This window comes from Eumetopias jubatus, unplaced genomic scaffold (genome assembly GCF_037043125.1).
Source record: "Eumetopias jubatus isolate StellerSeaLion01/CBP00866 unplaced genomic scaffold, mEumJub1_p1.0 scaffold_13, whole genome shotgun sequence".
NCBI classification, from domain to species: Eukaryota; Metazoa; Chordata; class Mammalia; order Carnivora; family Otariidae; genus Eumetopias; species Eumetopias jubatus.
The window spans coordinates 110,122,265-110,145,878 of NW_028274819.1; the positions used below are offsets into that span (position 1 = coordinate 110,122,265).

Sequence of the window (23,614 nt, forward strand, 5' to 3'; positions counted from 1 at the left end):
GTAATGCTCTGCCTCTGGGAAAAGAACGTGTAGAGAGATGTTGTTCACAACACCGAGAATGACGGGGCAGTCGGTGAAGAAGCAAAGAGTTTTCCAACTAACCTGGGTGAAATGTCACATCCTTGCTGCATAAAGGCACCCAGGGAAAACCAGAGGCTGTTAAAGATGCCAAACTCATTGGGAGGCTGGTCGCTGGGTCCTTCCTTCCCATCTTCTGGCTCTTCTGTGTGCCACTCATATGGACTAAACCTGCTAACTAGGAACAACACCACGCTGACCCCGATGTAGGCAAAGACTATGCACATCCAAATCTCATAGGCCAGAGGGTCCAAGAAGGAAAACACTCCTGGTTTAGATTTCTGAGGCTTTTTGATCATGATTGATATGCCCAAACTCATGAAGGGCTTAGAGAAGTCGATGACCTCCTCCCGGACCAAAGTGATTGTCAGAGGGGCGATAGCAATCTCTGCCTTCTGTAAGAGAAAAGACACCGAAAACACACAGGTTAATGCATTTCGTGAAGCGACAGGCCCTGGACCGGTCCACTCAAACCTAACGAGTTAGGCATTCACTCTACATTTCGAGGGGAAAGCCAACAATTGAGTAAGAACAGTGTTAAATGCAAAGGTGAACAGTAGACTGTTTTCCTAAGAGAACAGACCACGTACACAGCACGAAATATTTTTATTGGTGCTAGTGATTGGAAGAGAGAAAGAGAAACAGGGAGAGTGGATGTAAGCAAAAATAACTTGGACTCAGACCACTGTATTAGTCTTTAAGGACGTGGGCTGGGCCAGAGGAGGAGCCTTAATGGCCTCCCCGTATGGCTGGATTTCGGAATCTCTTGGCTGGAATTGCGGGTATGTTGCAGCCGTTTCATTTGGAATGGTGCCACTGACTCATTAGTTGGCAGTCCCTTAATACTATGAATATGCAAATTTCAAACAGTCCTTTTTTATTCCTTTCCAGTTGTAAGAAAACCTATCCTACAGTCTGTGTTTGTAGGACGGAGGACACCCGCTGTTTGATGACATTTTCCAATCCAGTGCACACACAAAAATCTGGAAATTGGCATTTATTTCTTCCTATTCACATACTTTGATTTTCTACTCTGAATTTCTAACACAGCTTTCAGAACACAGTGGATTCAGTTCTCAGCTATTATGATCAAGCGTAAGACACCAGCTTCCGTTTTTGTTCTGCGACTCTGAGCTGTTTTTCCGAGCCCACTTTCCATGTCTCTCCAATGAGGACAATTTCCTGTTTGCCTCATTGCATTACTGTGATTCTCTCTTACAGAAAACTTAATAAAATCCCAGTGAGCATTTACTGAGGGATTACGTATCTAATGCTGAACTAAGTATTTTAAACGGCCTCTCATTTCACACTATGATAATCCCGTTTTTATCACTGTTTTCTAGATGACAGAGCTGAGACTCAGATGTACACATCACGACCCTTCTGTGATCAGGGCTCGTGTATCTTCCATCAATCCTGCCATCTCTAAAACTGAGTGAAATAAAGTGTCATGAAAACACTGTAAACCGTTACATGATCTGTAGGTGCAAAAAGGTTATTTGATTGTTCATTTTGAAAGGAAAATATGTGGTATTAAAGTGGAATCTGAAACATGGCCAGGCATGCGTGCTCTTGCAGAGGCTGACACCCTCACACGCACCCTATGGACCCCCAGGTCACTGGCTCACATGCCAGCCAGCAGCCTGATCCCAGGTTGTGTGGTGGGCTGACAGGGGAGGGTACCCCGGCCATGATGCTGCCCACTGGGTGGCTGACTGTTAACTCTAAGGGCCCTCAAGTGGGAATGAACTTAGCTTGCCTCCTAAATGCCCACACTTATGAAAGTCAGACTCACCGCTGGGAGGTTATTATTTTTGCCATTTTATTATTTGCATAATTTTCATTACACAAGTGACATATGAACTAACTATAGAAAAATTACTGTGTAAAAACAGAATTAAAAAAATTAAGGAAAGTTACCTCCATTCCCTTCACCTACTCTTGCTCTTTCTTCATATATGCCCTGCTAGACATGGTTTGAGGAATCAAATTTTTCTTATTTTAAAATGGGGTAATATGAAACACTACAGTTTGTAATTCCTCTACTCAGAAGGATATGATGAACTCCTTTTATTTTATCATATATATTAAAAATTAATGTTTGCAAGTATTTTATCATGGGAAAATATAAAAATTTGCTCAATCTACTTATTATTTTAGGAGATGTTTATACTGTTTCCAGGTTTACACAATTTCCAAACTTTGATGACCTGAACATCTTTGAAGACATGCCCTGGTACATCCCTTAATTATTTAAGATGAATTTCTAGAACTGGGATTGCTGGTCTACATGGGAAGAATCCTTGTAACGGCCACGATGCGTTTTGTGCAACTTTTCTCCGGGAAGATCATGCAAATTTCCACCGCCAGCAGCACCATGTGAAAGCACCCCCCCGCTAGGAATCCACTAGGAGCCGCTAGGAATGCTGGCCTGCCCATGTGTATCGTTATTCTCATTCATCTTTGCCAATCCACTCCATGGCAAGTTCGATCTCTTTGTATTAATTTGAATTTATTTTTATAAAACATTTATTTTATAAAACAAATAGCCACTTTTCCTTTTTTTTTTTTCAGCGTCACAACCTGTCATACCCTGCCCCTATTTTCTATATGGTGTATTCACCTTTTACTTACTAATTTGTAAGTGCTTTTAAATATATTCAAAAAATTAACTTTTATTTTCTGTATATGTTGCAAATATTCTCCCTGTTCAGTAATGGTTTTGTTTACATAATTTAGTTCACGGTACTTCGTTGCAATATATATGTATTCAATTTTATTGTAGCCATATGGCTTTTTGGCGTTTTCAGCCTTTGGTCTCATGCTTAGAAAAATTCTTCTCATATCATATGATCAGTCTTAATCATACATGTTTTCTTTTTGTATCTATAATTCCTTTAAGCTTTACTTGGTATCGTTCGTGATGATGTGCTACAAAGTGGTTAATTTTCCAAGTGGTTGTTCTGCCGTTGCAACAGGAATAAATGAGTAACGCATCCTGTCACTGATGCGAAATGCCACCTTCTGCATACTAAGCTGTTCGGTGTAGTGTTCTTAGGGAATGTTGTATGGACACGAGTTACCATTAAGAGATGAAAGCAACATGGAGAGAAATCAAGGAGCCTCTAGCATAGGAAACAAGGAGTGAGGGAGGGCAAACGCTGCGTCGGGGGGTGACACGAAGGTTGACGAGGACACTTTTGAAATCTGGAAGCTGTGTTTTCAAAGAGGCTAGTGAACAGAAAAGATAAACCTGGGCTTTCTCTGTGAAGACCAGAGAGGCTACATCCTGTGCCTCGTTCCACGACCTCTCAGCGATTCCCAAAATGCAGCATGTCAAGTATGTCCCGCAAGAGCTGCCTCACATTTGGATTCTTGAGGGCTGGAGCGAGACTCCTGGACCCGCATGGTAACGCTTACCACAGGGAATTCTGGTGCTGGCAGGCCCCGGAAGGTGCTTGGAGAAATACTCCCGTGGATTAAAATCCACGCACACTAGTATGCAGGGCCCAGCAGAAGGCGCACAGAACATGGCAGAGAGGACTTGGTGTGACGCACGGGGACCACGGGAGGGAAGGGCCTGAGCGGCGGGGGCCGTCCTGCACCCTGGGGCCACCACCTGCTGGCGTGCTGAGGCCACGCCTGAGTGTGTTCTGGGACACTTACTCTGAACAATGCAGTAACAAAGTTCGCAAAGAACAACATAGTAGTAATGGTAGCAGTAATAATAATGGGTTCTAAGTGAATCATTTTACTGTCTAATGGGCTTTGTTGGATAGGAGAGAATGGATGGAGCTTCCCCTTGGGCCCTGGACATTGGGCATTTGTTCTATGGATTAGCAGTAAGAAAGTAAAAAAAAATAAGAAATGCAGACTTTGCAGACACCAGGATGAAAAGTACCAAATCTGCAGAAAGGATAAGAGACACTGAAAAAGATTCCTTTTGGGAAAAAGTCAAGTGACAGAGATGAGAGAATTTAACCCTTTGCAGATGAACTGAGGATTGAATACGGTGAGTATTAATTAGCACTTGTTATCTTTTCTCTCTGAGAACTGCCTGACCTTGGGACTCTGTGTTACTGTGACATGTGTTATGGTTGTAGCTCTTGGTTGACTGCCGTACTCTCTTACTATCACTTGTTTCTGTTACTTGAACAATGTGGCTAGAGCCCTTGCAAAGAGGCGAGGCTGGGCTTCCCAGTGGGTAGGGATTCTGGAGGAGAGACATGTAACAAATGTTGTAGAAAGTTACTCGGGTTAGTTACACCATCCATGACTAACTGGTAATCCAAGCAGGATTTTTTTGAGATGAAATACCCAATAGTGTTTTCTGTTGGAAGTGAATTACTACAGTTCTAACAAGTTGAATAATGTTTACACTTAAAATCTACTAATAGTCGGGGCGCCTGGGTGGCTCAGTCGGTGAAGCGTCTGCCTTCAGCTCAGGTCATGATCCCAGCGTCCTGGAATCAAGTCCCGCATCGGGCTCCCTGCTCAGCGAGGGTCTGCTTCTACTTCTCTGTCTGCTGCTCCCCCTGCTTATGCTCTCTCTCTCTCTCCCCCTGTCAAATAAATAAAATCTTTAAAAAAATCTACTTACTGTCTCAAAAATTGAAAGTATGACCCAAAGTTTAAAATATTACCGAGGAACACATGGTTTAGGAATCCCTTTTCTTTGGGACTTAAAAGCTTACTATCAAACTGTTGAGCCCTGCGATAAAACACTTCTTGATTTTTTAAAACTGCACATTTTTTTTTCTTCAATTAGGGCAACGGACTAGTCAGCAGTTCTTTTTACATAGATATAAAACTAAATGACTGCTCTTTAATGCCAATTTCCTCTTCTGCTGAGGTTATAGCTACTGTATCAGACTTGTTGGAGAACGTCTGTGGCTTTGGGGTCTGAAACGCAGGGTACAGGATCAGGAAACTATCGAATTGTAGCTCAGGCTTGGAAAGGGAGCCCCTCTCCAGACTTCAGTTATATGCTCTCGGTTGCTCCATCTTTATTCTCTTCTAGGGAAGGAGGGCTCACATGTAATTATTTCAAAGGGGTCTTGTGAGGATGAATCAGAGTTGCCTGAAGGTGAAATCTGTGAAATATGAACTGGCTTACAGGAGATTTCAGAGTATGTTTTGTGTGTGTAACTTCTCACTGTGAGCTCTAGGTCCGGTTTCTGGACTTTGTAAATATCAGGCATCACCAGCGTTTGCTAACTGCTGGTTTCATTTTGATACTTTGCAGGGATATAGCTGACGAAACTGACCTTGTTCTCATCCAGGCAGGAATGTCTACACTGAATTTGCCCTTGGCTATAAATGTGTATACTCAATATCTGGTAAAGCGAAGGGCTTGATGTGCATTCACGTGAGGCCTGCTGTGGAATACATTCTAGCTTTTGCGTTTGGCTGGGTCTCAAAAAATGATGGCCTTGCATAAAGTTTAAATTTACTGTGTTCAGCAGAATTGTAGGAATCGCATATTATTGCTGAATATTTTATAGATGCTAAAGTAGTTTAATGATTACTTTACCCATTATGTAAAAGATATTTATCAGTAAGTACAAGCAACAGGGACATAAATAACTAGTTAAAATAAGGTCCAACTTTATGCTGTTGGAGGAAATCCGCTCCTTCAATGATCAAGTAACATGATAGATTTGTTTTGCAGTTCTTAAAAACAACATGGCTATGGTATAGCAGCACCAGGCTTAAGAGAAAAATCATCACAGAAACTGAAGTCACCTTTTTTTAAATAGGACATCATATCCCAAATTTTTATCTTTCCTGTTTTTGAAAGTTCTGAGGTATTAGCTTCTCTCATTATTTGGGAATTGCACCATAATGAACTAGAGAAACATCTGAACGTGGGATATGCCTCTTTCAAGGTAACTGCAAATTTATAAACAGTAACAGGTCTTGAGAAACTGATATGTGCCCAGGTGATAAAAAGTTTCAGGTTTATGTAAGTAAATTCTTCAATAAATTGATTTGCTTACCCCATAAACAAGTTCGCCTACCATCCCATTCCAGATTTTTGTGTCTGCATCCCTTGCTCCGTACTTTCCATCAGGGACAATGGCAATTTTATACTTGATACCAATATGTTTTGCAATTTCAGATGCCAAATCTACACAGTATCCTTCATACTTGTCATTTCCTTCAAACATTTCGTGATTTTTCTTGTACATAACATATGGGGATTCCTATAATGAGAGAAGTAGAACTGTAAAGGAGAAATTATAAAACATTCAAAAGTCTTTATGTAACTTTTCAGCTGCAGAATTTGTCAAGAAGATTGTATTTAATATTACTATACACACTGATTTTGTGTGGTTAGAAATCAATAATAAAACAGATGAATATAGAAATATGCTAAGGAGTATATTCAGTTGCTTATATTGAGTACGAAAAGTGAAACCTTTAAAAGAGTTTTCTACCCAGTGACAGTTACATACGGAGCAGCGTGACTGTGGCATGAAGAGTATGCATTAGTAACTGTCTAGGGAAGTATAAGCCTATCACCTTTGGCAATGAAATCAGTATTTCTAAAATAGCTCACGAAGTTAAAGACTATATAGTACTTATTCAAGGTCACAGGTCTCCATATTCTGCATCTTGTTTAGCCACATTCAATTGCAATCTCCTTTAGGAAAGGAGCTAGAGATTTTCCTCTGCTCTCTAGCATTTCGCTGGATGCCTTTCTCAGAGCAGACACTAGCAAGTTCAGTGAAGAAATGAATTAATAATTAAAAACATCTTATATACTTATTTGCGTTAAATTGGCTTTCCTAAAACTATCCAGTATTTTTGGCTTTAATGAGGGTTGTGGTCCATGAAGTTTTATTCTATTAGAAAATATGTCTCCAATGAAAGCTAATAATCCCCCCCAATTGTGACAATAACACACTTCAAGTGATATTCCCATTTAGTTTTTGAAGCAAGTAAGACAGATGATAGGATGAAGAATTATTGTGAAAATCCTTATAAAATGAAAAGACTTACTGGTGGCTAATAATAACTAGACAGTTTCCAGTTAAACACACACACACACACACACATACACACACACCTAAACCATACCATTTAAAGGCCGTGAACTAAAGACACACATTAGCAAACAAGCACCTGATTTTATAAATAGAGCCTAATGCCACCAAAAGATAGGCCTCGTAAATATCCAAGATAGACCTGCTGGTCACACCTCAGATTTGCAGACAAGGAGTGACCACCTTTGGCCACAATGTCACTGAGATCATGGGTTTATATTTTATAACATTGTAACATAACATCCACTGAGTAATTTTCACAGGAAATTCTTCCTCTCCCCCAGCACATGTGTACTTGGGGAAGTTGAACTTGCTCTTGAAAATCTGGATTAGACAGTATTCTACTTTGCATAACGAAGCACTGTATAGTACTTCTGATTTTAAGTACTTTGTAAATGTAGAAACTACTTTAAAAAACTTAATAAAAATGTAAATTACATGATAGATAACTTTCTCATTGAGATGTCCTAAATAACTCTACTGTGGGCAACTGTCTAGGGTTGGTCCTTGAATAATCCTGCCTTAGGCTGACATAGTCAAGGGACCCAGAACTCTCTCATGTCTTTGAAACTGATGAATATTTTAACACCGGACTTGGATAAATAAAGCTTCTTCACCTATAAAGTTAAGCAACTAAGTGTCTCTTCTTTAGAGAGATGACAATTTTTTAGTAGCTTACAGAAAACATTCTCCAAATATAAAGGGTTTTGAAAATTATAAATGTGGTGAGTTATTGCAAAGCAGTGTTAATTTCTAAGATATAAAATATTAGTAGTCAAAATGAGCTAATCCTTTCATTCTCTTTTTCTTGTGACAGCTAATTAAAATGTGGAAGTACATGTAGAGAAAAGCAAGATTCACACATTTGTAAAATGCTTAAAATTGCAATTGAAATGCCTGTATAGTTACCACTTACAACTCTCAGTATAACAAACTTAAGAGTTTTCAAAAGTTGTACATCTATGGCTCACATGCAATTCTAAAGGGTCCAGAATACTTGAACACGTAAGAATTTCAGTCCTCAAATACATATATGACAGTATTAGCTTGTGTGCACATTTCTCTAGTGAGAAATCCCATATCATCTGCTAAATTCCCTCTACATTATATAGTGAATAATTTGCTTTATTAAAAGCTGCACTTACATTGTGTACTCAAACATTTATTAAGCACCCACAGTGTGCCAGGCAGTTTGCCAGGAGCTAGGGGGTACGAAAATAAATAAAATATGCCTCCTGTCCTGTGATTAAGATTATAATTCTTAATTATAAGGATAAAGGAGTAAGAGTGGGGGGGACAATCATAAAATACAGTAGTGAAAAATAAGAATAGCTCTACTTAGTGCATGCTCTGGATCAGAAATAATGCTAAGTTCTTTAACTGTGCCTTTCATTTACTTTTCACACTGATATTTTGAGGTAGGCATTTCCCATTTTGCAGCGGGAAAATTTAAGTCTCAGAGAGGGCAAGCGAATTGTTCAATTTCACAGAAGTAGCAGGTGTGGGAACTGAATCTGTATTTGGAAATATCTGGAAATTGTTGAAGCTATCATGGCATTTGTCAAAATGGCATGCAACACTTTGATATTTTGTATGATTTAACTAGAGGGGGACAAGTTTAAGGACATGAATTTCTGTATTATGAGTAAATGAAATGCTTTCTATGAAATTGTGGGTACACAGTGTAGATAAAACCTTTCCATATCTCCTCATATTGTCTGGTACCTATAAGACACTCAATGAATATAAAGATTTCCTGGTGCACCAGTGCTCCCTAAATAGGAATATCATGGTGAAGTAATTAGAACTTCTGATTCAGGTCTTCAAAAAGGAAGTAATTATTAAGTGCTAGGCCGTCTCTTCTGAAATAGACATATGTAAATCTAAATAAAAAATGTATCTAGTGTTTTCTTTCCCTTTTTTAAATTCCTTTTTTGGACAGCACAGGCCCCTCAGGATCTTTGCTTTCCTGCCAAAGAGACCAACAAAGACTAAAAACTTTCAGCTGACTGAAGATGTTGATTAGAAATTGAGCTAGACTGTTTGCACAACCAGGGGCACGTACAATTACCGAGCTTCAGGTGAGTGGGGCGTGCAGCGTAAGAGAAATAAGATGGTCGCGCTCAGGGAGGTGGGAGGGCCGGCCAACAGAAAGGCCAGGCTTTTCTTGAACAAAAGCTCTCCTGGTTGCTCAGCGCTCCTCACTTTCTTCAAGTTGTGTCTCATTTTGCTTTTCTTTCATTTTTAAACCTACATGAGTAGCACATCCTCAATGCTCTCCCAACCTCCTCCTTTGCACCAACCCAGCCTGACAATTTTGCCCCCAAGTAGCCTTTCTGACCTGCACATTTGGGGAGGATTTAATACAAGTGTTTGGGGCTACTATGGGTGAAGAAAATACCAAATCTTTTCAATATAATAGAAAATGAGTCCTAGCCAATCGTTAAAGAGGATTTGTGGGGCATCTTTGATAAGGAGCCCTTATGGAGTTCAGGTGTTCAACTGTGAATAAAAATGGAATGATCAGAGAAGTGGAATATAACCTCTTACTTCTGCCTTAAGAGTCTAACCTACCATCTTTATCATCAACTACTGTGCTCTGCAGAACAGTAATGCCTCAGAAGTTATTTTAAATGCATTATTTCTTAGTGATTATGAGTTTATTACTAAAATTCCCATAATGGGTAGTGTTCTACATCTGCTCTGCTATTTCAGGAACGAAATCAATCTCTGTCTAAACCTGCTACATTAGGGCTTAGGGAAACATTTGTGTAAATGAATTAAGACGATTTCCAATCAATAAAGTATTTTCCTACTGAGAAAAAATTTTTGGATTATTTGTATTCAAAGCTGTTGAAACAGATACTTATTAGAAAGGCTTTAAGGTTTTCTAAACATAAAAATATAATCATTAAAATTACTATCGCAAAGAGTTAAAATAATAAAACCAGTAGTATCAACCAAAGTTATTTGCTGTGTGGATATTTGCTTTTCTCCAAAGAATCTTACTGGATGTAGACAGTTTATCCCATGGGTAAAATTCTTAAAAGGAGAAACTGACATGTTATTATTCAATTCAGAGAAAAAATGAGCAAATTGGATAGCTGCACAGTTTTAAATTTATTCAAAATAAGGTATTTCAAAACTAGTTGAGTGCTAAGCCCTTTGGAGGCAGGTGTATGTATGGGGGAAATACTCAGTGCAAGGAAGAAAATAAGTATATCTATTTTTGTATATATATGTACATATGTATATATGATATAAAAATATACATGTGTATTGTATATGCACATGTATATATGTGGAGTGCACCTATAAAATTCTGCATAGAGAAGATAAAATATCAAACATCTAATGAAAAGGTCTAAAAAAAGTAACCTCTGGAAAGATCGAGTGTGGTAAGTAAAACTGCTTTCAGGTTTGTAACATAATTATGCAGTGAATAAATGGGGATTTATGGAAAATCTTCCTAAAGGATTGTTACGTTCACAACATGGTAAGAAATAGCTTCTTAGCTGAGGAATGCATCATAAGCACCGTTTAGCTTCAGTCCTGAACATTTGGGGGAAAATGGGCTTGGCTGAAATACTGCTTTATCGCTGCTTTCCCAGGGAGTTCGGCAGCCAGAGTGAGATTACACGTCTCCCCCCTGCACGCTGCCTTCTCCTCAACGGCTGTGGGAATGCAAACCACACGGCACAGATCTGGCTGCCTTCCGCTGCCGACAGAAATTATTACCGAGAACACAGAACGTTAGTATGACTCACAGTCTCATATACAATTACAGGCTTTATCAAATTTCTAGTCACTACGTCTTAAAGACAGAAAATAGCATCTGAACTCAAAACTTGAGACCTTTCAACCTTGCAGTCATGATCCTCATGGGATGATGCTGCCAGTTTTACTTTTTATTGAGATTTAGCCAAGTTATATGCAGCATGACTGTATTCAGGTGGAATAAATGAGCCATTAAAACGAGGCTCACGTCATAGGTAGACAATACTGTTACAAGAAAAAAATAAATTTCAACAGTACAGAAAGCTGAGCCACTTTTTATTTAAGCATGATATCTACTCTGCATTATCTATTGTTTGTTGTCTGCTTCTTTCACTGGAATATAAACTCATTTGAGCGCAGGATTGTCGTCGGTCTTGTTCTCTAGCATGTCCCTGGGCTTACAGTGGTGCCCAGCACACAGCAGACGCTTAAGAAATATTTATGGATGAATACATGAATTTCTCAATCAATTTTATTTAACAGCATATATCATTACAATGTATCAACATATAAATAACAACATACACCAAGGAAAGACAAATGGGAAGAACAGCAAGGCCATATCAGTTTTGATCAAAGTGAATGATTTCCAGGACAGCAACACTCTCAACCTTCTGTGTCTAGATAGCTGTCTTGCACATGTTATGGGGTCTAACCAGCTCCATCTGTGTTGGGAGTTTTCAGTTGAATTTGGGAGATTATTACACGCAGGTGCCAATATCTCATTTGTCTACAAGGAATCATATTTCTTTCAACATGAATGAGATGGTGGAACTGTCATAGGTCCCGGATGACCATTCTCAACAAAAGCAAATACAAGGAACATGTTTAGGGAAAGGATTCTAGTATTCTTTTTTAAATCACTGAATGATTATGCAATTGCAAAGCCCAAAGAGGTATTATTTTACGAAGATTACATTTTTATACAAAAGACAAATACTAGTATTGCACTATTTTGATAGCAAAAATACTGATGATACCACTGTCAAACAACAGCTTTACAGAATATTCTTTATGTATAAAGGAAACAATTGAATTTCTCAATCATTTTAACTGATTTTTTGGTAGCATGCTTTCTGAAAACGAGCCATGCTTGCAAACTGATTCAATATTTTGGTTTTAAGCATTATATCTCCAGCCCCTTTAATAATACGGATGGAAAGGAGATTCTCTACATTAAACCTGTAATGCACATTCAGACACTTTACTTCACATAGAACAGGCAAAATTTCAAAACACCTTTAAAGAAAACAATTGTGTATATTCAGAATCAAGCACACAAATTCATAGATATTTACTGTTAGAAAACCTTCACTTGGAGTTGGGAGTGATATGAGTCCACCTTTATGTACAGTGACCTCATTTCAGGAGAGGGGAACTGCTACGTCAGACTTGCTAAGTGGTTCTCTGTCAACATCTACGTATTTTCTTAAGATGAGGATTAATTCTTCTTTTGTTCTAGTATCTCAGGAAAGTCACAGAACTTAAAAAAAATTTTTTTTTTCTGGTAGTCCAGAGTTGGTCATCCAAGAAGAATCCCACATGAAAAATTAGCTTAAATTTACTACACAGGAGAACAAGACTTGAGCCTTAGTTAGGAATGGTCGAACAGCGTGGAACTCATCTCTCTCTTGATCAATTTCTTAAAATAGGATTCTTCATCAGAGGCTGAAAAGAGGAGGACTGTACTGAAGTATAACTTTCCATTATTGTGTCTTTTGAGGAAAAGAAATATATATATATATACACACACACACACATATATACATATATATATATATATATATACTGCTTTTCAAAAGTCCCATGCAACTATTACAAAATTAAGCTAGAAGGAGTGCATTTTGCACTCTTACACAAAAACTGCTGTTGGTTGGGTTGCATTCTAAAACCATCAGCTTCCCATCAAGGCTTGGCGGAGTAACATGACATTGCTAGCTGGGGATGTGACACAGAGAACACTCATGGTAACATATGAATGCTTCTCTCTGGCATTTTCATGCTTTGACCTCGGTGCCCAAATTTTTGGAAATAACTTCACGTTACTAAAAACCACAATTACATAAGCTAGAAACTGACATAAAGTACTCCCACTTTATTTAGAGTAAGGGCTTCATAAATAATTAAAAACGTGTTCTGCCTAACGAGACAGGGAGCTGAAGCTATAGGTACCGATTATCGATCTCCTTTGACCAGCATGGACTCGAAAGGGCGTGGCTGACTTCAGTAATATTCTATGATTGAAAAGGTAATTTCTTGAGGATCTCTTTGAAAACACTTCCTTAAGATTTAGTTTTCACTTTATGATATGACAGGATGGAGCAATCATACTTTCCTTAAGTGTTAGGAGAAGTCCAATAAATTGTATTGTGTATTTGTCATTGGTCAATGAGAAAAATAATCGGTGCACAACACCCTTTTCACATTAAAAATAAATAGAGAACAAAATTTATTTCTAAAGCATTTAGTTGTATAAAACATGTTCATTAAAATCTTTACATTCATATCCCCACTATTATGAACAGACAATGCAAATCATTATCCAATGATTAAACTACTTGAAAGTGATCAGTTTTGACACTATTAACTATTATTACATTGATGTCATAAAAAACATGGTAACAACAATAATAGGGTGTTTACTACCAGATGTTTTTATGTGACAGGTTGCTGATTCTTCACGTTCATTCTTTTGTCCTTTGGAATGTTAGCATTTCATCCATTTTAACTAGAGAGTGACAGTTTCCATTTTTAACACGTGAGCATCTTTCCAAGAACAACATTGCAACGAAAGATAATACAAATAAAAGTACTGAATGTATTCAAAGCTCAGGGCAAACCTATTCAAAGCCTCAACAGACTTTTGTGGATCAGAACATGCATACCACCCCAGCTACAATGCACCTTTTACCCCGTTCACCATAGCTGGGGGATTAAAGTTGCCTGTGGACAAGACGAAACAGCATAAAGCATAGACCAAAACTTACCATAATTGTGGTTACAACCACTGTTCTGTTCTCAATAGCTGCCGTGTCATTGCCAAGAGTGGGTACATCTTGAATCAAGACCAATTTATCCATATCATTCCAGTAACCAACCTGCCAAACAGAGAAAATTCTTGAAAACACATCTTAGAACAGTTCTCTCTAGTCATTTTTGGGACCATGAGGGGTATTAATAAGTAAGCAAACAAATATAAAAAGGAGACAAAAAGGAGGTTTTGGAATTTTTTTTTAATTGAAGATGAGCCAGTTTTTCTGACGTTAATGATACTGCTTGGTTGTACATTTGGCAACTTCATAATTTACAGTCTTGGAGAAGCCAAGACATCGGGGAAGGAGACGTTCAAAAAAGAATATGGATACAGATGGAATATACCATCTTACACTGATCCTCTCTTCTAGTGGGATGGACTGGTGCCCTCTAAATTTAATCTACATGATTTTATCAATGATGTTAACAGGTTTTACCATAAAGGGAGTATGTATAGGATATTTTTAACCAAAAAGATTTGCAAATATAAGGCAATACAGAAATAGTTTGGGGTTTTACATAACCCAGCCACTGGGTAAAAATCTGACCATTTCTAAAATGCTAAATACATCCGAGGTTAATATTAATGAACAATATTTTCACTTGTGAAGATTACACTTAAATTTGTATTTTTTTATTTTTAAATCCTTACATTACTTTCTCACTTAGAGGTGAAACAACGTCCTCTCCATAAAATATATTAAGTACTTAGTTAAGTACTTTACAAAGCAGTAAACTCTAATGGGGTCCTAACGGAAATTTAGGGTTCTTTGTATCATGCCGACTACTAAGTACTAGGAATGCCTACCACTTGACTGCTTGCTCTGGGGCAGAGCATCTAAATATGCATCTCAAAGTTTATACACACAGCAAATGTAGAGGTAGGTGTAACAGGGACCCACACTTTGGAGATGGGGACCTAGCAGGTTACATCCACCGCACGAGGGGGTCACACTCCAGAGGGGCCGGAATTCAAAACAGTTCTGTAAGACACCAAGTCCACACACTCGGCTGCCAACCTCCACGACCTCCCCAAGTGTGTGTCCACTGAACGCGTGCCAAACTTCTTTCTTGCATTTCTGGATATAGTTGATAAAACTCCTGTCTCCGATAAAATGTATGTAAGTGCTTACGGGTCTGTATTCACTGTTGGTTCTAATATGTTTTTGGAAGTCTCTCCTGCTTCCTCCAACTTTCTTGACTGTTGTGTTAGTATTTGTGAATGTATTGAAATAAAGTAAGCATTAACGTGTCAGCAAGAGGTACTGTGTTATTCACAAATGTTGTATATATAGTCACAGAATAGATGGAGGAAGTGAATTTTCATTAATATGGTTTGCTGTAGTTGTTAGTTTGATTTGAAATTATGAACATCTATCAGTTCAGCAATAGTTTTCAAGTGTCCATATGAATCTATTGGTAGCTGACATTTATTTAATAACTCAGTGAAAAAGTAAATTTAAAAACAAGTATGCCTTTGAGACGTACATACATCCTCATGCAGCCTCAATTCCTACATGTACTTACAAAATAAAAACAATACAAAACATGTCAGTTGCCTCCTGTTAATTCTCCTTTCCTCATGATGGTTTATATGACACGAAAATAGGTTTTACAGCTTAGTACTTGGTTATGAGGCAGCCGCCCTCCAGGTCTCAGCAGCCCATTCTCTGGGAAAGGCATTTTTCTTTTTTAATGAGTTCCCACAACAGAAAAACCACAGATTTGGGACATTCTGAAAAGTCCTCAGATGTTGGCAAGACCTTGACATTTTGCATTTAAAACAGCTTCACGACTATCTACCCTTAAAAGATAAATGATTTAGAAGTGTTGACAAATTAAAGAGCAAAATTTTACCTAACTCTATCTGTTTGCCTTATATTTACTTGAAATTCTGTGAAAAAAACGTGGTTGGGGTATGGGACCATTCATGCCAGATCCCACGGGGCCATAGACACACTGGGAAGGGTGTCAGAGAGTCACTTCCCAAAGAAAGGAATCCTAAAGTTTGGACTAGAACACCTCACGTGAGATGGGGTTTCTCTCTCTAGTTCTTCACATCATTTTACAATGTACTAAGAACTCTTTGCATGCCTGGTCTATTTAATCAGACAGGGAAGTAGGCATTTTTCCTAGAGACAGAAATTGGGTGAAGAATACTTTTGTAATGCTGGAGCAAAAATATGGAAGTGTTTAAATCACTCAACTGGCAGGGATGTCAGGAACATATTTGTCTTCTTTGGACTCCTAAAGGTGAATTCTGCGTAAATACCACCACACTCTGAGTAGATATCTCTGTGTTTACAGTGGCCCTTGCCTGCAATGTAGGGATTGGGTTCAGGAGGAGCCCCTGTTCTACTCAAAGCTTGTTCCTTGGAGGGCTGATAGGACCAGACCTGCACCCCCCCAATATGGCTTAATTCCCATACCAGCCCTAAAAAGAACTCTTATGGGCTCCGGGTCTGATGGTATTTCATAGCAATCAAGAGAATGAGCTCTGGAGCTAGGTGAGCCCTGGTTTCCACCCCCCCTCCATGTCTTTTGAGCTGAACATCCCTGGGCAGGTTCCTCGGTATCTCTGAGTCTTACTTTTTTCCTCTTCTTTAAAATGAGAAAAGATATATCTCACTTTCAGGTTGTTGTGAGGATTATATATAAAAATGCACATCAATTTTCCATGTCTGTGTTTGGCCTATCACCTGCTCTCAATACATAAAATTTTTACAATTGAGAGTTCCTGAAAGCATGCGCATCCGGTTCTGGGGCATTCCCTGGGGGTCACTGGGCTGGGAAGACTCCACCCCACTTAGGAGCCAGGACTTCGGAAAGAGCTAGAACGAGTCCCTGCATCAGGGCTCCTGCTACAGCAGTCAGACGATCTGATGGGCAGACTCTCTGATCTATTTTCAGAGACAACTCCCTTGCTGGCAAGAGCGATTGCTCACTTTCCAGACATATTGCTGAGTTTCATCAGCAGCGTGTTTCTCGTGGTAGCTCATTTTTAAGTTTAATATTCCTGACAGAATGCCCAAGTTGATCGCTGCCACAGAAAAACAGAGACGGATGAGTTTACACAATTTTACACTTCATATTTCTTTCAAGAGTCTCAGATGGGTGTCAGCTGAGTGTGAAGACATTCCTCACTCTCCCCACTCGCTCTTTAGCTTCCCTTTAAAAAACCTTAATTGTCATTACCAACAGGCCATGGCAGGATTCAGTGTCATAAATAACTCACTTGCTATTACCACTCATTACCACCAGTCTCCTTTTTACATTATTCTTTCTTTTATAGAGAAGTCATTTTGCTTTTGGTACTTACTGTTTTGTGAAGTATGGGACTGTCTTTTGCATTTCAGGAAGCTTCTGTTTAAGTGGCTAATTTTGCAATGTCTGGTGTGTGGCAGGAAGGTCCTGCCTCCACCCGCCAGTGAGCCCGTGTTTTGAGGGACCTGGAGAGTCCGCTCCAGAGCGGCCAGAAGGATTTTGCCCCAAATGGGCCTCCTTCTTTCCTGTTGCGGGCCGTGTGTGGACAGAATGGGTAAAGTCAGTGTGGATATGGAACTCAGTACATTTCTTCTGGGAGCACATCTCATTGCCCCGCTGCAGGCAGTGTCTTTAGGGGGGCCCGTCGGGCAGCACTGCTCCCCAGCACCTGTCTCCTGCCCTCCCTGAGCTGGCTCAGGTGGGCTGCAGCATCCCTGTATTAATTAGCTGGCAGCCCGCACTGAGAGGCTGAAAAGCTAGGGATGGTTTTCTCGGCAGCTCCAAATCTTTCCTTCTTGCGCACACAAAAGCGTGTCCCATAACAGACTGGAGCAAAACGTAACCAGGAGAGCCTCTGACACTTCCCATCTGTGACTTCAGCTGTCCTCCCTCCCTGACTCACTTCAAGTTCTTGCAGCTTCCAGCTTCCGTGCCTACCTGGCTAACGTTAAATCCTACCTCCTCCATGAAGCCTTCTTTGATTTGTTTTCTCCCAGCTGCTAGTAATCTCTTCCTCTTTAGAATCTCCACATGTCTTCTCTTTAACTGTCACGGAACTTGTATTCTACCCCACCAGAAAGTAAATTCCCTTAGAGCAGGTTCTACTCGGGTGGAATGATGATGCAGAACCATTCCGGAGACAGACACACCTGAATTAAAATCCTTGTTTTCTCATTTACGAGCCTTAGACAAGTAACTATAACCTGTTGGACTATAATTTTCTTATTGGAAAAAGGGAGCTAATGGTACTCGCATTACAGGTTTGTTGTGAGGATTAAATTACACCAAGTCCAGTGTTTGGGACACAGCAGACATTTCATAAATTACAGCTATCATTATTACACTGTAACAGGAAATCACATATGAGAAAGTTTTTTAAAACAGCCAAACGTTGGACAGAATTTTTAGATAAGGTAACTGAACATGTTTTTCCTTGAGCATCCTAGCTAATCCTACAGAAAAGGAATGTTAAACATTACATATGTTAGGTATAAAATGTCGATGCCAATTACTGGGGTGGGATCGTATGGTTCCATTACATCCAGTACTTTTTGGATGTTTGGAAGACCACAGATCTGCCTAGTCACATCCTACCACCAGCGGAGTTAACTCTCGAAATCCAGGAATCTGTCAGCTTCCCACCCAACCTCCTTGTCCCCTCAATTAGAGTTTCTCAGGTACTTCTCTCCCCCACTAGCAAAATGATAATCTTAATAATCTCATCTTCTACTTTCTCTTTCTTTTGCTCATTGGAATGTGTTTACTTGCTTATTTCAAGAACATTTAGTCAGTTCTCAGTATGCCCACTCCTTAGAAGTAGCTTCCTTTGTTCTCTCTGATGATTTCATAAATGACTGCATGGAGGTGAGTAGGTCTCTCAACCTGCAAGATGTACTTTCCTGCAGAGTACATTTTGTTTTTTGGGATTCTTTTTGCTAAGTTTTATTTTATTTTATTTTTTTAATATTGCTTCCACTTTGGATAAAGGATGTAAACAGTATATAAATTAGTTTGTTTCAGCTTTGGCACACCATTACATATCAATTATATGACACAAGAATTTATTTCAGCACAGATTATAAAAAAATACAATTCGTAAGTACTCACATTTAAAAACAAATGCAGAATATCCAGCTACCTTTTACCTGTAAGCCTTTAAGAATATCAAATGCAAACTAAGAAAACAGGTTGAGTGTAGCTCACCTTTCTGGGCCCCGTGCTCTTCAGCTCAAACACATCCATTGTATAATTGACCCTGCGTCCATAGTGGTCAAATTGAACATTCCCTGTCAGTCCTTGAATGCGAACCTATGAATGAAAAATAAAATCCATACATATATTCCATGGGCCACTTTGCTTACAGAAATCTTGACTTCATCTGCTAGGCTTATGACAACACATTGGGTTTGGAACTATAAACTATACATAACTCACTAAAAAACCAAAGGGTACTTGAGCTTCTGGGATATAAGCTGAAAGACGTAAATCAAAGGGATAGAAGCAATTCTGCTGTATACTTGAAAGAGGAATATGTTTTTTTTGTTATGTGATAAAGAATACTTCCTCAATACTGAGGTGTGCCTATAGGAAAGGAAATATGGTTCATTCATAGTTACTTTTTGGTTCTATTTATGTGTTCACATAATATATTAAGTAGTCCTGCTAATCACAGTGGATCATATTTCTCCTTGATAATATTAAAATTAAGAAGTTCAAAATATAAATATATTAAAAAATTCAAGTTTACTTTATTCCAAATTTCCTTTTAATTCATTTTTACTTAGGATCTGAACTCAGGATATTTCAGAATGTTTAAAATATTAATATTAAAAATATATACATATTCCATTAATCATTTGAAAAATATGTTAGTATAACCCAAACAGAGCAAAATAAACAAATTACTTAATCCAAGGTTACAAGGCAGTTTAAAGGTCCACTGAGGTAGTCATTAGCAGTGTTTAAAAAATATTTCTGGATCTTGTACTTTCTGGTCCCAAGACAGGCTGTACTTCCCGGAGCCCTTGTAGTTAGGTAGACCTATGTGACTAAAATAAGTGAGTTGTAAACAGCTGTGATGAGTGCCCCCACTGGGCCACAGCATTTAATCGCCAATTTGAATTCTTCCATAACTCAATTTCTCTTTGTGGCATTTTGGGTGGTAGCTTCTCTGTCAGCCTGGGTCCCTGAGTGATTACAATACACAGAATACTCCTCCTAATATAACGTTTGATTGAGTGAGAAACACTCTTATTCATAGCCGTTGGGACTTGGGGCTGTCTAGTACTGTGGCGTAACCTAGTTTATATTGACTAAGCATCTACATAAGATATAAATAGTATTCTACTCAGTATTTTATTTAGCAATGTCTCAAAAATGATAATGGCTTAATATATTAAAATGGCAATTGTAATATATATTTAATCTCAGATAAATTATTCTGTTTTCTTGAATATGCCACTTAAACAGGACTGTGAAATAAACTGCACTTAAATAAAATTGTGAGTTACCTGTTTGAGGGTCCTCTCCATGTCAATCCCCTGGCCCCAGGGAGCAGCAGGATTTGCAAGACAATCCCCAGCATTTCCTCTCCTGGAAATATCAATTTTCTGTCTTCTAAGATTGCGGAACGTTTCGGCCATCACAAGGACTCCATCGTAAGTCAGAGCAGATGTGTACTAACAAAATGAAAGTAATTATAATGGTGAATGGTAAAATCTTATCAATCCAGAAACAGTCGGGGGGCTCTTTGGGCTTACGACATTAAGCACCCTCCTATCTGAAGGATAAATAAATTACTGATAATTAATTGATTCTAGCTTCAGAAATTTCTATTATCATTTTATTATAAAGAATGTATACCAAATCTTACCACTCTGATTTTTTTTTTAAAGTGTGCATGGAGCCCAATGTGGGGCTTAAACTCAGGACCCTGAGACCCTGATCAAGACCTGAGCTCAGATCAAGAGTGGGGCGCTCAACCGACTGAGCCACCTGGGCACTCCTTTACCACTCTGATTTTAAAAGGAGAAAACACACTGTGAAGAACAGAAATTCAAATGCATAGTTTTCCATCAGCTGAGAAAAGCAAGACCTCTTTTCGTTGTGTCTGAGTAGCAAGAGATAAAGTATAAGCAGCTAAGGGCATGACTGCCACCTTCTGCCTTGGCTCACGTGCTGTGGTTGTCCCAGGAGGGCAGGGATGCCTCTTCTGAAATGCCGAGCAGGGCTCCTTGAGATTTCACATTTGTTTGCTGACTTGAAGTGTATATGTTGGTTTGGCTTCTCAGAAGAATGTGGGAATGTTTACCACTCCTTAGATCTAAGATGCCAGAAATAACACCTGCTGATTTAACACTGGTCACTGCGCTCCATAGGAACGAGCATCGTTCTGCCCCCACCTATTGTGAGTATGTGTGCGGGAGTGATGAGTCTCCCCCCACCCCCATTTCCACTGTAACCCAGGGCCAGGGTGGAGAAGTGAAGTGCACACCATGTGCTTTCTGAGGACTCCCCCTCACTTCTCTGGGAGAAAAGACAAAGCCCTTGGGAAAATATTATTCAGGCTAGGAAAAGCACCACTCAGAGGAGAAACAGAAGAAAATGTAACTTAAGTTTAAGCTGAAAATAAAAGGAACAGGGAACACGTGTACAGTTTGACTAGGGACTTCCTGAACACGTGGAAAAGAGGGGACAATTTTCCCAAAGCACCGCAGAGCACCAATGGCTAATCATGGCCAAAAACCTGCATGATCTGCTTCAGGAAATCCATACGGTGAGTTTTCGGGGAGGAACACATTCTTAGCCTGTGCCAGAGGTAGTTCTGTGCTGTGGAATATGGAGGATGATCTCCTTGCTTGGCTGCTTGCAAAAGAAAAAAAATCACTTGAAGTTCAAATTGCAGGAAGCAAACTTAGGCCCAGGACTAGCAGGCACAGCAGCCGGCATTCTGGAAAAGAGAGGCTGAAACGTGGATGAGATAAAGAAGATAAATCCTAACAAAGAACCTTTCAATGGTAGAGAGCCTGGTTAAAAAGCTTCATCAGAAAGATGTACACGAGACATATAAATTAACAGCCTTGCAATACGTTCCTGAAAGACGTGACAAAACAGACTTATGGACAGGCTTACACCCTCACCACTGGGATGGGGAGGCTGACGGAAATGAAGGTGCTTAAGCAAGGTGCAAAACCAAACAGGAATGTACCTCCTCCCCTGCACGGACCAAGCACACCTTTGAGTAGAGAAAGCCACCAAATCATTTTGTTTGTTTTGTTTTGTAAAGAAAATAAAAACAAGAAATAAAGGAGAACTTACTAAAGACATAAAGGGCATGAGAAGAATGCACTGCTAGTATTTTAGGATCAAGAAAGGAAAAAAGAAAAAGACACTGTTGCTTTTTTAATAGGGGGGAAAAAGCTGAGAAGAGATGGCACCAAAAAGCAAATGCACTTGTTGTGTTTTAAGAAGTCCATCCATTTGTATGAAACAAGTGAACTAGGAAAAAAGGCAGATATCATAGAGAGGGGGGCAGATATCATAGAGGGGGGCAGATATCATACAGAGGGGGGCAGATATCATACAGAGGGGGGCAGATATCATGCAGAGGGGGGCAAGTATCATACAGAGGGGGGCAGATATCATACAGAGGGGGCAGATATCATAAAGGGGGAGCAGATATCATACAGAGGGGGGCAGATATCATAAAGGGGGAGCAGATATCATACAGAGGGGGCAGATATCATACAGAGGGGGGCAGATATCATGCAGAGGGGGCAGATATCATAAAGGGGGAGCAGATATACAGAGGGGGCAAATATCATAAAGGGGGAGCAGATATCATACAGAGGGGGCAGATATCATACAGAGGGGGGCAGATATCATGCAGAGGGGGCAGATATCATAAAGGGGGAGCAGATATCATACAGAGGGGGCAGATATCATACAGAGGGGGCAGATATCATACAGAGGGGGGCAGATATCATAGAGGGGGCAGATATCATACAGAGGGGGGCAGATATCATGCAGAGGGGGGCAGATATCATAAAGGGGGAGCAGATATACAGAGGGGGCAGATATCATAAAGGGGGAGCAGATATCATACAGAGGGGGCAGATATCATACAGAGGGGGGCAGATATCATGCAGAGGGGGCAGATATCATAAAGGGGGAGCAGATATACAGAGGGGGCAGATATCATAAAGGGGGAGCAGATATCATACAGAGGGGGCAGATATCATACAGAGGGGGGCAGATATCATGCAGAGGGGGCAGATATCATAAAGGGGGAGCAGATATCATACAGAGGGGGCAGATATCATACAGAGGGGGCAGATATCATACAGAGGGGGGCAGATATCATAGAGGGGGCAGATATCATACAGAGGGGGGCAGATATCATGCAGAGGGGGGCAGATATCATAAAGGGGGAGCAGATATACAGAGGGGGCAGATATCATAAAGGGGGAGCAGATATCATACAGAGGGGGGCAGATATCATGCAGAGGGGGGCAAGTATCATACAGAGGGGACAGATATCATACAGAGGGGGCAGATATCATACAGAGGGGGCAGATATCATAAAGGGGGAGCAGATATCATACAGAGGGGGCAGATATCATACAGAGGGGGCAGATATCATGCAGAGGGGGGCAAGTATCATACAGAGGGGACAGATATCATACAGAGGGGGG

At 39.7% G+C, this 23,614-nt stretch overlaps 1 protein-coding gene across 1 annotated transcript in view; it reads right to left on the reverse strand.

The window, feature by feature from the left end:
- GRIA4 (glutamate ionotropic receptor AMPA type subunit 4) overlaps positions 1-23,614 on the reverse strand; it is a 224,683-nt gene that overhangs the window by 47,064 nt on the left and 154,005 nt on the right. Inside the window, exons 5-9 of the mRNA XM_088017525.1 lie at positions 20,432-20,599; positions 19,125-19,229; positions 13,892-14,002; positions 6,078-6,284; positions 103-473 (exon numbers count right to left, since the gene is read on the reverse strand). Coding sequence (XP_087873651.1) covers positions 103-473; positions 6,078-6,284; positions 13,892-14,002; positions 19,125-19,229; positions 20,432-20,599 — 962 coding nt within the window. The remainder of the gene's footprint in view (positions 1-102; positions 474-6,077; positions 6,285-13,891; positions 14,003-19,124; positions 19,230-20,431; positions 20,600-23,614) is intronic.